Source organism: Labeo rohita, chromosome 9 (assembly GCF_022985175.1).
Source record: "Labeo rohita strain BAU-BD-2019 chromosome 9, IGBB_LRoh.1.0, whole genome shotgun sequence".
In the NCBI taxonomy this organism is placed as follows: Eukaryota; Metazoa; Chordata; class Actinopteri; order Cypriniformes; family Cyprinidae; genus Labeo; species Labeo rohita.
The window spans coordinates 33,163,281-33,176,957 of NC_066877.1; the positions used below are offsets into that span (position 1 = coordinate 33,163,281).

At 32.1% G+C, this 13,677-nt stretch overlaps 1 protein-coding gene across 2 annotated transcripts in view; it reads right to left on the reverse strand.

Moving 5' to 3' along the window:
* The window catches only part of scn1laa (sodium channel, voltage-gated, type I-like, alpha), a 65,336-nt gene that overhangs the window by 7,659 nt on the left and 44,000 nt on the right, over nucleotides 1-13,677 (reverse strand). For both annotated transcript variants that reach the window (XM_051119210.1, XM_051119211.1), the window contains 7 exons: nucleotides 13,079-13,233; nucleotides 12,795-12,968; nucleotides 9,948-10,070; nucleotides 3,565-3,837; nucleotides 1,645-1,698; nucleotides 1,396-1,533; nucleotides 113-217 (listed from right to left, as the gene is read on the reverse strand). In XM_051119210.1, the coding sequence (XP_050975167.1) occupies nucleotides 113-217; nucleotides 1,396-1,533; nucleotides 1,645-1,698; nucleotides 3,565-3,837; nucleotides 9,948-10,070; nucleotides 12,795-12,968; nucleotides 13,079-13,233 (1,022 nt within the window). The remainder of the gene's footprint in view (nucleotides 1-112; nucleotides 218-1,395; nucleotides 1,534-1,644; nucleotides 1,699-3,564; nucleotides 3,838-9,947; nucleotides 10,071-12,794; nucleotides 12,969-13,078; nucleotides 13,234-13,677) is intronic.

A 13,677-nucleotide genomic window follows, 5' to 3' on the forward strand; every position in this document is an offset into this window, starting at 1 on the left:
GTTTAAAGGGAAAATGAACTCTTTTTGCTCTGTTTGAGCTGCTATATTCCATACAACAAAAGCGCTGGTAATTTTTATCTTAACAGCAGTTATTTTTTAAAGAAGTGCTTACTTTTGGCCTTGGAATGGGTTTTTGAGGTTTCTTTGAGCCGAGCTTCTTCATAGCGTTGTAGTATTTCTTCTGCTCTTCTGTCATGAAAATATCTTGACCTCCAAAGTAAAGACAGAAAACAGAAAGATCATTTTGGAATGAAAATCAGGGCAGCCTCGATTTTACTATCCAAAATATGCATCCATATGAGCGCACAAAGTAAATACACAGTGCCGTTCAAACATTTGGTATCTGTACAGTTTTTTATGTTTGTAAAGACATTTCATATGCTCATTAAGGCTGCACTTATTTGATTAAAAAATGTAGAAAAAATACAGTAATATTGTGTAATATTATTGCAATTTAAAACAATGATTTTCTATTTTAATATACTTAAAACATAATTTATTTCTGTGAGGCAAAGCTGAATTTTCTTCAGTCGTTACTCCAGTATTCAGTCTCACATGATCCTTCAGAAATCATTCTTTTTTGGGTTTATCTTATAAACGAAACATGAAAAAGAACAGCATTTATTTAATATAGAAATCTTTTTTTTAATAATATACACTACTGTTCAAAAGAATGGGGTCAGTACTTTTTTTTCTTTTTGATAGAAATCAATACTTTTATTATACGATGTGTTAAATTGACAAAAAAGTCTTGGTAAAGATGTATATTGTTAGAAAAGATGTCTATTTAAAATAAATGCTGTACTTTTTATTCATCAAAGAATCCTGAAAAAAGTATCACAGGTTTCAAAAACTATTAAGGAAGTGTTTCCAACACTGATAATAAATCAGTATATTAGAAGGTCCATGTGACACTGAAGACTGAAATAATGACACTAATAATTCAGCTTTGCATCACAGATATAAATTATATTTTAAAGTATATTGAAATATAGAAGTGTTATTTTAAATTGTAATAATATTTCACAATATTGCTGTTTTTTTAATCAAATAAATGCAGCCTTGATGAGCAGAAGAGATTACATTAAAAATCTTACCAATCACTTACCAATCAGTTCAACTTTTGAACAGCAATGCATATTTTTCGAAATAATAAATAAAACAAAGATTACTGGAGTATATGTTTTACAAGAAAACGCAATTTCAGTCTTTCTATTTCACGCTTTCATGTTTCATTCAGTGTGTTAGTTACTAGTTCTTTGTAATTATTTGTGAAATTTTATCTAGCAATTTCTAATTCAAATTTATTTTCAGTGCAGGAATCTAGCATTAGATCAAGATACTATCAGAGGCCACTGGCTTTGTCGTCAAACTTTTAGTAAATAGCTACTTATCTTTTTTCTTCTGCTGATTGAAGTTGTCAATGATGACGCCAATGAAGAGATTTAATGTGAAAAAAGCTCCAAGTATGATGAAGATGACAAAATAGAGGTACATGTACAGATTCGCCTCATATTCTGGCTGCTCATATAACTGCAGAAACGGAGATGAAGGACAACATGCATCAGTATGGTACCATTATAAGAATGGTGCTTCATTTTCAAATTTAAGCAATTATAAATTGACAATCAAAAAAAGACTTACACCACGAGAGTCTACTGCTGCATACATAATGGGCATCCATCCTTTAAAAGTGGCCTTGACAAAATGAAAAATGGACATTTTATTTTTTGACTTCAGGACTGTTAATATTATTGTGCTGTAGAGATAGACAGACAGAATGATAGAATGATAGACAGCACAACAGACAGATAGATAGAACGATAGAAATAGAACGATAGAATGAATGATAGAATGATAGATCGAAATATAGAACAATAGCTAGAACAAACAATAGTTAGAATAACAGATAGATAGAGAGATAGATAGATATAGATGATAGAACGATAGATAGATGATAGATAGAACTAACGATAAATAGAATGATAGAATGATAGATTAGATAGAACAAATGAAACAGAACAAACAATAGATAGATAGAATGATAGCTAGACAACGATAGACAGAATGAAAGATAAAAAGAACGATAGAACAAACGATAGATAAAACGAACGACAGATAGAATGACAGAATGATAGAAAGAAAAAACTATTGATAAAACGTAAGATAGATGATAGAACGATAAAACGAACGATAGATAGAATGATAGGTAGATAGATAGACAGATAGAACAAACGATAGAATGAATGAAAGAATGATAGAATGATAGATAGAACAGTAGAAAGACAGAATGACCGATAGATAGATAGATAGACAGATATATGATAGATAGATAGAACGACAGAATGAACGATAGATAGATAGATGATAGAACGATAGACAGAACAAATGATAGACAGAACAGTAGAAATATAGAACGAGCGATAGAATGATAGCTAGATAGAACGATAGAACAAATGATAGACAAAACGAACGAAAGAATGAGAGAACGATAGAAAGATAGAACGACTGATAGAACGATAGATATATGAAAGATAGAAAGATAGATGATAGAACGAACGATAGATAGAATGAAAGATAAAAAGAACGATAGAACAAACGATAGATAAAACGAACGACAGAATGATAGAACGATAGAAAGATAAAACGATTGATAGAACAATAGATAGATGATAGAACGATAGAATGAACGATAGATAGAATGATAGGTAGATAGATAGACAGATAGAACAAACGATAGAATGAATGAAAGAATGATAGAATGATAGATAGAACAGTAGAAAGACAGAATGACCGATAGAACGATAGATAGACAGATATATGATAGATAGATAGAACGACAGAATGAACGATAGATAGATAGATGATAGATAGAATGATAGATAGAACAAATGATAGACAGAACAGTAGAAATATAGAACGAGCGATAGAATGATAACTAGATAGAACGATAGAACAAACGATAGACAAATGATAGAATGAACGATAGATAGAATGATAGGTAGATAGAAAGATAGAACAAACGTTAGAATGATAGAACGATAGATAGACAGATATATGATAGATAGATAGAACAATAGATAGATAGAACGACAGAATGAACGATAGATAGATGATAGATAGAACGATAGATGATATATGATAGAATGATAGATGATAGAACAAACGATAGATAGAACAAACGATAGATAGAATGAACGAAAGAATGATGGAATGATAGAACAGAAGAAAGATAGAATGATCGATAGATAGATATATGATACAGTAGATAGACAGAACAATAGATAGATAGACAGAACGATAGAACGAACGATAGATAGATGATAGATAGAACGATAGATAGAACAAATGACAGATAGAACAGTAGAAATATAGAAAGAGTGATAGAATGATAGATAGAACGATAGAACAAACGATAGACAAAACGAATGACAGAATGTTAGAACAACAGAAAGACTGATAGAACGATAGACAGATATATGATAGATAGAACGATAGATGATAGAACAATAGAACAAACGATAGATAGATAGATAGATAGATCATAAATAAAGGCAACCTCACCACTTGTAGCAGGGCCAGATATCCATTTCCCACATTGTCAAAGTTAATCTTCACAGTTTTCCAGCCAACTTCATCGCCCCAATTTTCACAGTCTGTTTTATTACGGATTTCTTGGATAGACACACGCTTTCCCGAGGTAACGTTTATACATTCATAAAACTTTCCGGCAAAGAAGTTGACACCCACGATGCTAAAAATGAGCCAGAAGATGAGGCAGACCAGCAGGACGTTCATGATGGAGGGGATGGCGCCCAGAAGAGCATTGACAACCACCTGCGTTCACAGAAACATCACAAACTTACAAAGTGTCATGAATACAGTGCAATCATCATGGAAGCACTTTGTTTTACAGCCCATTCAATAATTCATTTGCCACAACAGAAGTAAAAAAATATATGCAGGTAAAAGCTATTTGTTATATGTTGAAATATAATTTTTCTCATGTTTATCTGGTGACAAACAAGATGAACAGAGCAAATACATTACGATCGAGATCACATATCATCACGCAACTTTTAATCATATTGCTCAGCTCTATTATAGACCTAATAAACCTGTAAATCAAAGTGCATCCGGTTTTTATTCTGTTGACTTTTGGTAAAGAGAGGAAAACACATGAGTGTAATGAGAAACTGCCCAGTATGTAACAGTTAGCAGTAACAATGGCAGGAGGACACATCATTACCGGTCAATAAGAATAATGAACGAGGGGAGAAGCTGGGATAGAAGAAAGAGGAATGGAGAGGAAACGTTATCGGTGCACGTCCATCTGTGCACTCACTGGTCTCTTTTGCAGTTTATAAGATTGTGCAATGTTCAGAATTGAACAATCAGCTAAATTTGAATATATTATATATATATATATATATATATATATATATATATATTGTGATAGATGTATGTATATACATCTTTGTATATTTCATATACATACATTGCCTTTCAAAAGTTTGGGATCAGTAAGGTTTTTTTAAAGACGTCATCAAGGATGCATTTATTTGATCAAAACCAGAGAAAACACAGTAATATTGTGAAATATTATTACAATTTAAAATAACAATTACCTGTTTTAATATATTGTAAAATATAATTTATTCATGTGATGCAAAGCTGAATTTTCAGCATCCATTACTCCAGTCTTCAGTGTCATATGATCATTTTGATTAATTACAGATATGCTGATGTATTATCAATGTTTGAAACAGTTTTTGCTGCTTAATATTTTTTGTAAACTTATATTATTTTTATATATTTTTTCAGGATTCTTTGATGAATAAAAAGTAAAAAAAAAAAAAACAACAGCATTATTATATATAGTAAATTATTATAAAAATAATAATTGTACTTTTTATTCATCAAAGTATCCTGAAAAAAATATCACAGGTTCAAAAAAACATAAATAAAACAAAATAAATTACGCAGCAAAAGTGTTTCCAATATTATTAATAAATCAGCATATTACAATGATTTCTGAAGGATCATGTGACACTGAAAACTGGAGTAATGATGCTGAAAAATCAGCTTTGATCACAGGAATAAATTATGTTTTAAAGTATATTAAAATAGTAAGCCATTATTTTAAATTGCAATAATATTTTAGAATTTTACTTTTTTTTTCTGTATTTTTGATCAAATAAATGCAACTTCATGAGCAAAAGAGACTTCTTAAAAAAAAAACATTTAAAATCTTTCTGATCCCAAACCTTTGAATGGTAGTGTATATATAAATAAATATTAAATATTATCATGTCAACTTAATTTAAATGAACTATATATGTATATTACTTTATTATATTATTTACATTTATTTTAAATAAATTATAGATTTACATATACATAAATTAAATTAATATGCATATCTTGTGCACTACCTCAAGTCAAATTCAAGTATCAAAAGGGAATTCAATGCCTCCCAGTTCAATTCTGCATGATGCACAACCTTGGCATGAAAAAGCATGACCTTTAGGGAGTACCGTGAAGCCACAGTATTAACGTTTACTGTAAACGAACAAACACAAAAAAGAAATGAAAACACATGTTAAAAGCACTCAGCAGCAATGGCACATCCGGATGCACGGTGCATTTCTAGACACTGTCGATACAAACAGAGGAGAGATCAGTGATTGCCACGTGAGGGGCATCGCAAGTCATCGCAACATCACATTCGTGTGGAGAACGTACGCAAGCGTTTGGTCAATAACAGCACTATCGACCCCCTGAGCTGATTACATAAAGCTGCACGTCAATGCTCCCTACCATCGCTTGCAATTCACAGCTTGCAATTGTTTAGTAAAATGCCACAAATGATGACCAGGACACACGATTATGTCATACTTGGATTTCAATGATCACGGCCAATAATTCACCTCAAGAAACACATGTGTCAGTCAGTTTTACCCAATTTCTAAGCACATTTTAGCGAAAACCACAATGTTGTGTGACAGCAACCTAAGTAACAAATTCACCTGAACCCAAACAAATCCACCTTGTTTAAAGGGGTCATCGGATGCAAAGTTTTACATTGTTTGAACATTAATGTGTGTTGGCAGTGTATGTACAAATCTACCCTATAATGATAAAAATCCATGCAGTGATTTTTAATTCATCTGTAAAAATAATATTCCCTTTTTCAAATCGAGCCGTTCTCAGATGCCTGTCAGTGTGGCGTCACACCAAAGAGGCCGCCCCCACGATAATTGATTGACATGAGCGTCTTACCTCAGACCCACCCTAAATCAGCTGTAACAGTCCGACCTCCATTGTTTCGATGCCGGAGCAGGGATGTAAGTTAGACAAGAATATCTCAGATTGAGCGATTGAGGTGTTGTGTTGCTGGATGTAATAATGAACATAGTGGTCGTCATTTACTCTCGACATCTGAGCCGCTGAAGATGCAGTGGATTACGTTTGTTTTGTGAAGGGAATGCGCTTCCTGATCTACATAAATGTGTCTATGTTCGCGCAAATCATTCGTGATCCAGCTTCACCTACAGCAGAAGTGAGTTTAAGGGTTTTATTATGAATCTCTGCAATCACCTTTCCTAATAACGTGCTAGTTAGCAAGTTTTGTGGTTAAACACGCTAAATGCGGCTAAAGTAAACAGGCTCGTCACTCCACAGAGAGAAGAGAGGGGCGGGGCGAGCAGAGCCCATTTGCATTTAAAGGAACAATCCATCAGAATGGGATGATTTTTGCAGAGCTGATTTTGGCAAGGTAAAAAGGGTGTTGTTTTACACAACCATTGAGAATTTTTAACCAAAGTATAGTATAACCTTTTCATTAAGACCCTAAAGAATCGCATCAACTTGTGGAAAACGGGCAATTGATGACCCCTTTAAAATTAGAAATGTGCAAAGAGGTTGCTGTCAGTCTCGTTAAGTGATCAGGATTATTGGGGATTCATGCTGTGTTTAGCTGGAACAGTGAGAGGAGGAGACACAGGAAAAAGCCACAGTCGTGATCTACTGTACAACAGGCACACATTTCTCTCTGCGCTCTTAAAAGTCAACATGAAATCAATTGTAACCCCATTTGCTTTCTTAATACATGTTTATGGCCTGATTTCGTGCACATTATGCTAAAGCAGCATTTCCCAAACGTTTTTGTCAGCTGTACCACTTTGATCTGAAATATTTATTGAAGTATACATAGGCTGATTTTTCAAAACAGTCATTTTTAGTTTTTCATTTTAATTGTTTTTAAAGGGATAGTTCACCTAAAAAGTTTATGTTTTTTACTCAGCCTCAAGTGCTTGTAAATAGTTTCTTTCTCCTGTTGAACTAAAACAAAGATACTTTGAAAAAATGCTGGTATCCAAATATATATAAATCACCGGAAAACACAGACAGAATCGCGGAATCCTGTCATACAAATGAAAAATACTGTATAACACAGAATGCACCAAATTTTGGATAAAATTAAGGAAAAAAACAGAATTTGGTAAAAATAAAATTGTATAAAACACGTCATAGGGCTTTAAAAATAAATTTTTGTTAAACTTCTTAAAATAATAAAATACTGTTAAGTTACATAAGTTTAACGATTTCAATTAATTAGACATGCTTTTTGATTAATATATTTTTTTTATTTTTTTTTTTTTCTAGGGTTAGGGTTAGGGTTAGGTTATTAAAAGTTATTAAAAAAGAGAGTAGAAAAATGAATAGAAAAAAAAGGAATCCATAAAAATTGACTGAAAATGACTGAATTTGGAAAAAAATAAATGAAATTTTTTAGAAAAAGAAAATGTATTTCATAGGGCCTTAAAAATGACATTTTTATAAAATACTGTTAAATATTGTAAGTTTAGTGATTTTAATTAATTAGACATGCTTTTTGATTATTATTTTTTTTTTTATTTAACCATTAAAACAGAGAGTAGAAAAATTAAAATGGGAAAAAAATGTAATCCATAAAAATTAAAAATTAAAAAAATAAAACAGAATTTTGGAAAAAAAAAAAAGTATTTTATAGGGTCTTAAAATAAAATTTGTGTTAAACTTTTTATAAAATACTGTTAAATAAAGTAAGTTTAGTGATTTCAAATAATTAGACACGCTTTTTGATTATTATTATTATTATAAAAATGTATAGGAAAAATTAATAGGAAAAAAAAAGGAATCCATAAAAATAAAAATAAAAAAACAGAATTTGGAACAAAATAAAATGGAATTTTGGAAAAAATAAAATAGATTTCATAGAGCCCTATCAATGGCTACCGACAGCCGTTTGGTTACCAACATTCTTTAAAATATCTTCTTTTACAAATCAAAATCATACAGTTTTTGAACAACTTAAGGGTGAACAAATGATAACAGAACTGTCATTTTTGCCTGAAATATCCCTTTAATTATTTACTTAATTTTACACATTTTTTAAATTTAATTATTACCAGCTATTTATCCACTCACAAAGTTTGGGAAACCCTGTACTAAATAATAGAAATGTTTTAAATCTTTCATCAAAATGTAACGACTTGCTCCTTCTCTGTTCCTTTTTCAGATTACATAATTTACTTTGGTATTTAACACCCACTTTTTATGATCCAATCAATTTCTGATAAACTCAAGCCCCTCTCTGCATGTCTTATGCCAGTTTCATGTTGACTTTAATAAGCTGATCTGCTCAGAGGACTTTATTTACATGTTCAACCAGAAACCAAACAAAAACTGCAGTAAACCCTGGGTCAACAACGTCCTAAGTCTTTAAGTTGCTTTTATTAAAGTTTAGAATTTAAAGGAGAATTAGCAAACTGAACTACAGAGAGCAAAAAACAACCAATATTGAACCAATCAGTGCTCAGCTCATTAAACATGTACAGTATGCATTTTTCATTCTGTTCTGTCTTTTACTTTTCAGAAGCACGGTAACATCTTACTAATGATAAAACGGTTATTAAAACAGACTGCATACATGTTGCATGCTGTACTTGTCCAATCAGAGTTATCATTTCATAAATGTCTCGACTTGAATCAATTTTTTTATTTATGAAGCAATATCGATTCTGTTTTCAGTTTATGCGTGAACAAAAAAAAGGCATTCACACTGTAAAAAATAAAAAACACAATTTGTTGAGTCAGCTTAAAATAATTTGTTACCTTGCTGCCTTAAAATTCTAAGTTCAGTCAACTAAAATAAGTTTAGTCAACTTGAAATGTTAAGTTGTAGTAAGTAACAACTTAGATATTTGTGTTTGCTAAACTTAACAGATGGGTAAGTAACCCAGCTGCCTTAAAATTTTAAGTTGATTCAACTCAAATATCTAAGGTGCCACTTAGTATAATTTAACATTTCAAGTTGAATAAACTTTTTTTGAGTTGACTGAACTTAAAATTTTAAGGCAGCCAGTTTACAAATTATTTTAAGTTGACTCAACAAATTGTTTTTTACAGTGCAGGTTATTATTTAGTTTACAGCATTAGTTGAGAAAATGTTTGTTTTCGAGATAAACTAACATCTACTTTACCTGACTATATTGATATTGAACTGAATTGAGATCAAAATCAAATTGAATCACAAGCTTGTGAATCTAAATTTGGTCAAATTGTGAAATTTATCTCAATACTCAGCTTTAGTACACATCACAACGTTAACCCAGAGTTTACAAATGCATGGTGTGAAATCTCAAAACCTGTCCAACCAGGATTAAATACTGACCAAGATAACCACAAATGACACTGGACTTACAATTTCAAGTGTAAAAAACCCAAAAGAATACAACTAAAGGTAAATTTTTAATGAATTCAGGTCTGCTTCCTAGTCAGCCATTCTTGATTTGATTATATAAAGTCCTCTGTAAATATATCATTTATATATAATACAATTTTATCACATATGTAAATTTCATAAAAAATGTGAATAAATAATCCACATTAAGAGATTTTACCCTCATTCCCTCAAAGCGCGAGAGAGCTCGGAGCGGTCGGAAGGCTCTTAGCGTTCGGAGAGTTTTGATGGCGTTCAGATGTGAATATTGCAGGGCGTTGGCCACCAGGCTGATCAGAGAGACCTACACACATAAACAGAGCTAATTAGAAGAAAAGCAGTCACGTTTCCTTTCCTTCCTGCTCCAATCTTGACTACTCTGCTCACTCTATCGGTCCCAATGGGAAAATTGGATTAAAGGAGAAGTCGACTTCCAAAACAAAGATTCACATATAATGTACTCACCCCCTTGTCATCCAAGATCTTCATGTCTTTTTTTCTTCAGTTGTAAAGAAATTATGTTTTTTGAGGAAAACATTTCAGCATTTTTCCCCGTATAACGGACTGATATGGTGCCCCGATTTTGAACTTCCAAAATGCAGTTTAAATGCGGCTTTAAATGATCCCAAATGTTGTTGTAAACGATCCCAGCCGAGGAAGAAGGGTCTTATCTAGTGAAACGATTGGTTATTTTCAATTTAACAAATACAATTTAAATACTTTGTAATCTCAAACGCTCATCTTGTCTTTCTCTCCCTGAACTCTGTGTATTCTGGTTCAAGACAGTTAGGGTATGTCGAAAAACTCCCTCAACTTCAAAGTCACCCTATATCGCTGTTTTACCTTTTTATGTTAAGTGTGTTTGATCTTTTTTGCATGTTCACTTTGCAAAGACTGGGTTCAGTACTTCTGCAGCGATGTAGGATGATTTTGAAATGATTTTTGAAGTTGAGGGAGAAAATACGATTGGAGTTTTTCGACATACCCTAACTGTCTTGAACCAGAATACACAGAGCTCAGGGAGAGAAAGGCAAGACGAGCATTTGAGATTAAAAAGTATTTAAACTGTATTATTTTTATTTAAAATTATTGATCGTTACGCTAGATAAGATCTCGGCTGGGATCGTTTACAACTGCATTTGGGATCGTTTGAAGCCGCGTTTAAACTGCATTTTGGAAGTTCAAAATCGGGGCACCATATCAGTCCATTATATAGAGAAAAATCCTGAAATGTTTTCCTCAAAAAACATAATTTCTTTACAACTGAAGAAAGAAAGACCATCTTGTATGACAAGGGGGTGAGTACATTATCTGTGAATCTTTGTTTTGGAAGTGGACTTTTCCTTTAATGTATGAATGTCCAGTTCACTCACTCACTATAAACTCGCACAGTCTCAAGTACTCATATGCATAACACACCAAAATGATAATTTTACATTCAATCACTCTCAGTTCACTGATGCTCTCTTGATAATGGTGCTTTTATAAGATGCACCTGCTGTTTGTGTTGTTTTAGCACCCAGTTCACTAAAGGACTCATGCAAATCGTTCTGCAAACTTCACACAAAATCTGAGCTAAATGCATCCTGCATGTCAGGTTCGAGCAATATTTGCACCAGCCAAAGCATTATTTGCCAAGAATTATAAGTGAAGGAATTATTTATTTATGATAATTATATACACTCTGTCAAAAGTTTTTGAACAGTATGATTTTTTATGTTTGTTTTTTTTAATTCTCTTCATTCATTATTTATAATTTATTACCTGCATCTGTTATTATTATTATCAATATTCAAAACAGTTTTTTCAAGATTCTTTGATTAATAGAAAGATCCAAAGATCAGTATCATATTTATCTAAAATAAAAAGCTTTTGTAACATTACATTATACCATTCTAAAGCTTTGAGTCAGTATAATTTTTATTTTATATTATTTTATAATACTATAAAAATGTATTTTTATTTAGGATGCTTTAAATTGATCAACAGTGATGATAAAGGCATTTATAATGTTACAAAAGATTTCTAATTCAGATAAATGCTGTTCTTTTGAACTTTCTATTCATCAAAGAAACATAAAAAATTCTACTCAGCTGTTTTCAAAATAATAAAAATATTAAATGTTTTTTTGAGCAGTAAATCAGAATATTAGAATGATTTCTGAAGGATCAAGTGACTGGAGTAATGATGCTAACAATTCAGCTTTGACATCAAAGGAATAAATTACATTTTAAAATATATTTAAATAGAAAGCAGTTATTTTGAAAAGTAAAAATATTTCTAAATTTGACTGTTTTACTAAAATAACTGCAACTATAATAAAAATTAATAAAAAAAATATTGCACATGATAAAAGTTCAAAAACATGAAAAGCAATTCAAAATATTTATAAAAACTATAATAGTATCTAAACAGCCAAAATCCCTATGCAATAGTGGTTGTAAGTTTATTGTATATGTTACATAAACCTTGCGGAATCCACAAAACGTTCATAATTTAAAAAAAATAAATAAAATAAAAATAAGAGGGAACCTTTTTTAAGCATCTTGCCTCTTAATGCATCATGTTTCTTTCTTGACCATCACTGAACGTTTGCACCTTTTGTATGAGTCTTTTAATTTCTTAACGTAAAATATCTAATCGATGCAGCTGGAAAGGGTTCAAATATGCACAAGATATGAAGGACCTGGAGGATTTTTCTGAAGAACAGTGTGTTGAACTACTAAGAACAAACAAGGGACATCTATCACAAATCATACAAATGACCACGGATCAAATAAATAAGAATCAAGCATATACATTTTTATAAATTCAGCTATTATTTTGTCTTTGTGGACTATAAACGTCTATGTAAACACCTGTATGTGAAATAGTTTATTCAAGGCAGAAAGAAATTTAAAAAAGAACAACAAAAGTTTCATGATCCCTCTTATTTTTGTAAAAATGCTCATTTTGCAGATGCAAGGTGTATGTAAACTTACAACCACAACTATTTAATTGCACATATTTAATCAAAAGCTGAACCTACATCAACGATAATAAAATCCAGCCAGCACCAGAGATTGGTGAAGTATTTGGCAAAACCATACGCGACCCATTTCAACAGCATCTCGAGGATGAAGATGTAGGTGAAAACTTTGTCTGCAAACTCCAGGATGGTTTTTACGGTTTTCCTTGATTCAAGGTAAATGTCCTCAAACGCCTGAAAAACATTTGAGACGTGAAGATATAAAGGATTAGAATTAATCCAATATGGATTTACCTCACTGAGTGACACATACACAAACAAAAACACACATGCATTTCTCTCACCAGAGCGCCACTGCTAAGCAGAATCATGAAGATGATGAAGGTCTCAAACCAGCTGTGCTCCACTATGTTATAGCACGTCTGTCTCAGCAGCCACCATTTCTTCCACATGCCCTTTTCAACATCCACTTGGCAGCACGGGAACTTGTGGACACAACCTGAAAAACAAAAGATGAACGGCTTTTTCAGTATTCAAAATCCCTATGATCTTCTTTATATCTTTCCTCATCATTAAAGCAATAGTTCACCCAAAAAAGTGCTAAACAGGCCATGCGAGAAGGTGAGTTGTTGGCACAGATCAAGGGCTGTTTTCCACTGGAGAAAGCTTTTTTTTTTTACAAGTGAGCTTCACAAGAAGTTAACTGATGGACTGAAGTAGTGTGGATTGGTTGTGGATTATTGTGATGTTTTTATCAGCTGTTTGGACTCATTCTGACGGCACCCATTCACAGCATAGGATCAACTGGTGAGCAAGTGACCGAATGCTAAGTTTCTGCAAATCTGTTCTGATGAAGAAACAAACGTGTCTACATCTTGTAGGGCCTGAGGGTCAACTTTCTCAATCTTGGGTAAACTATTCTCTTAACTTTTCATTTTTCCAA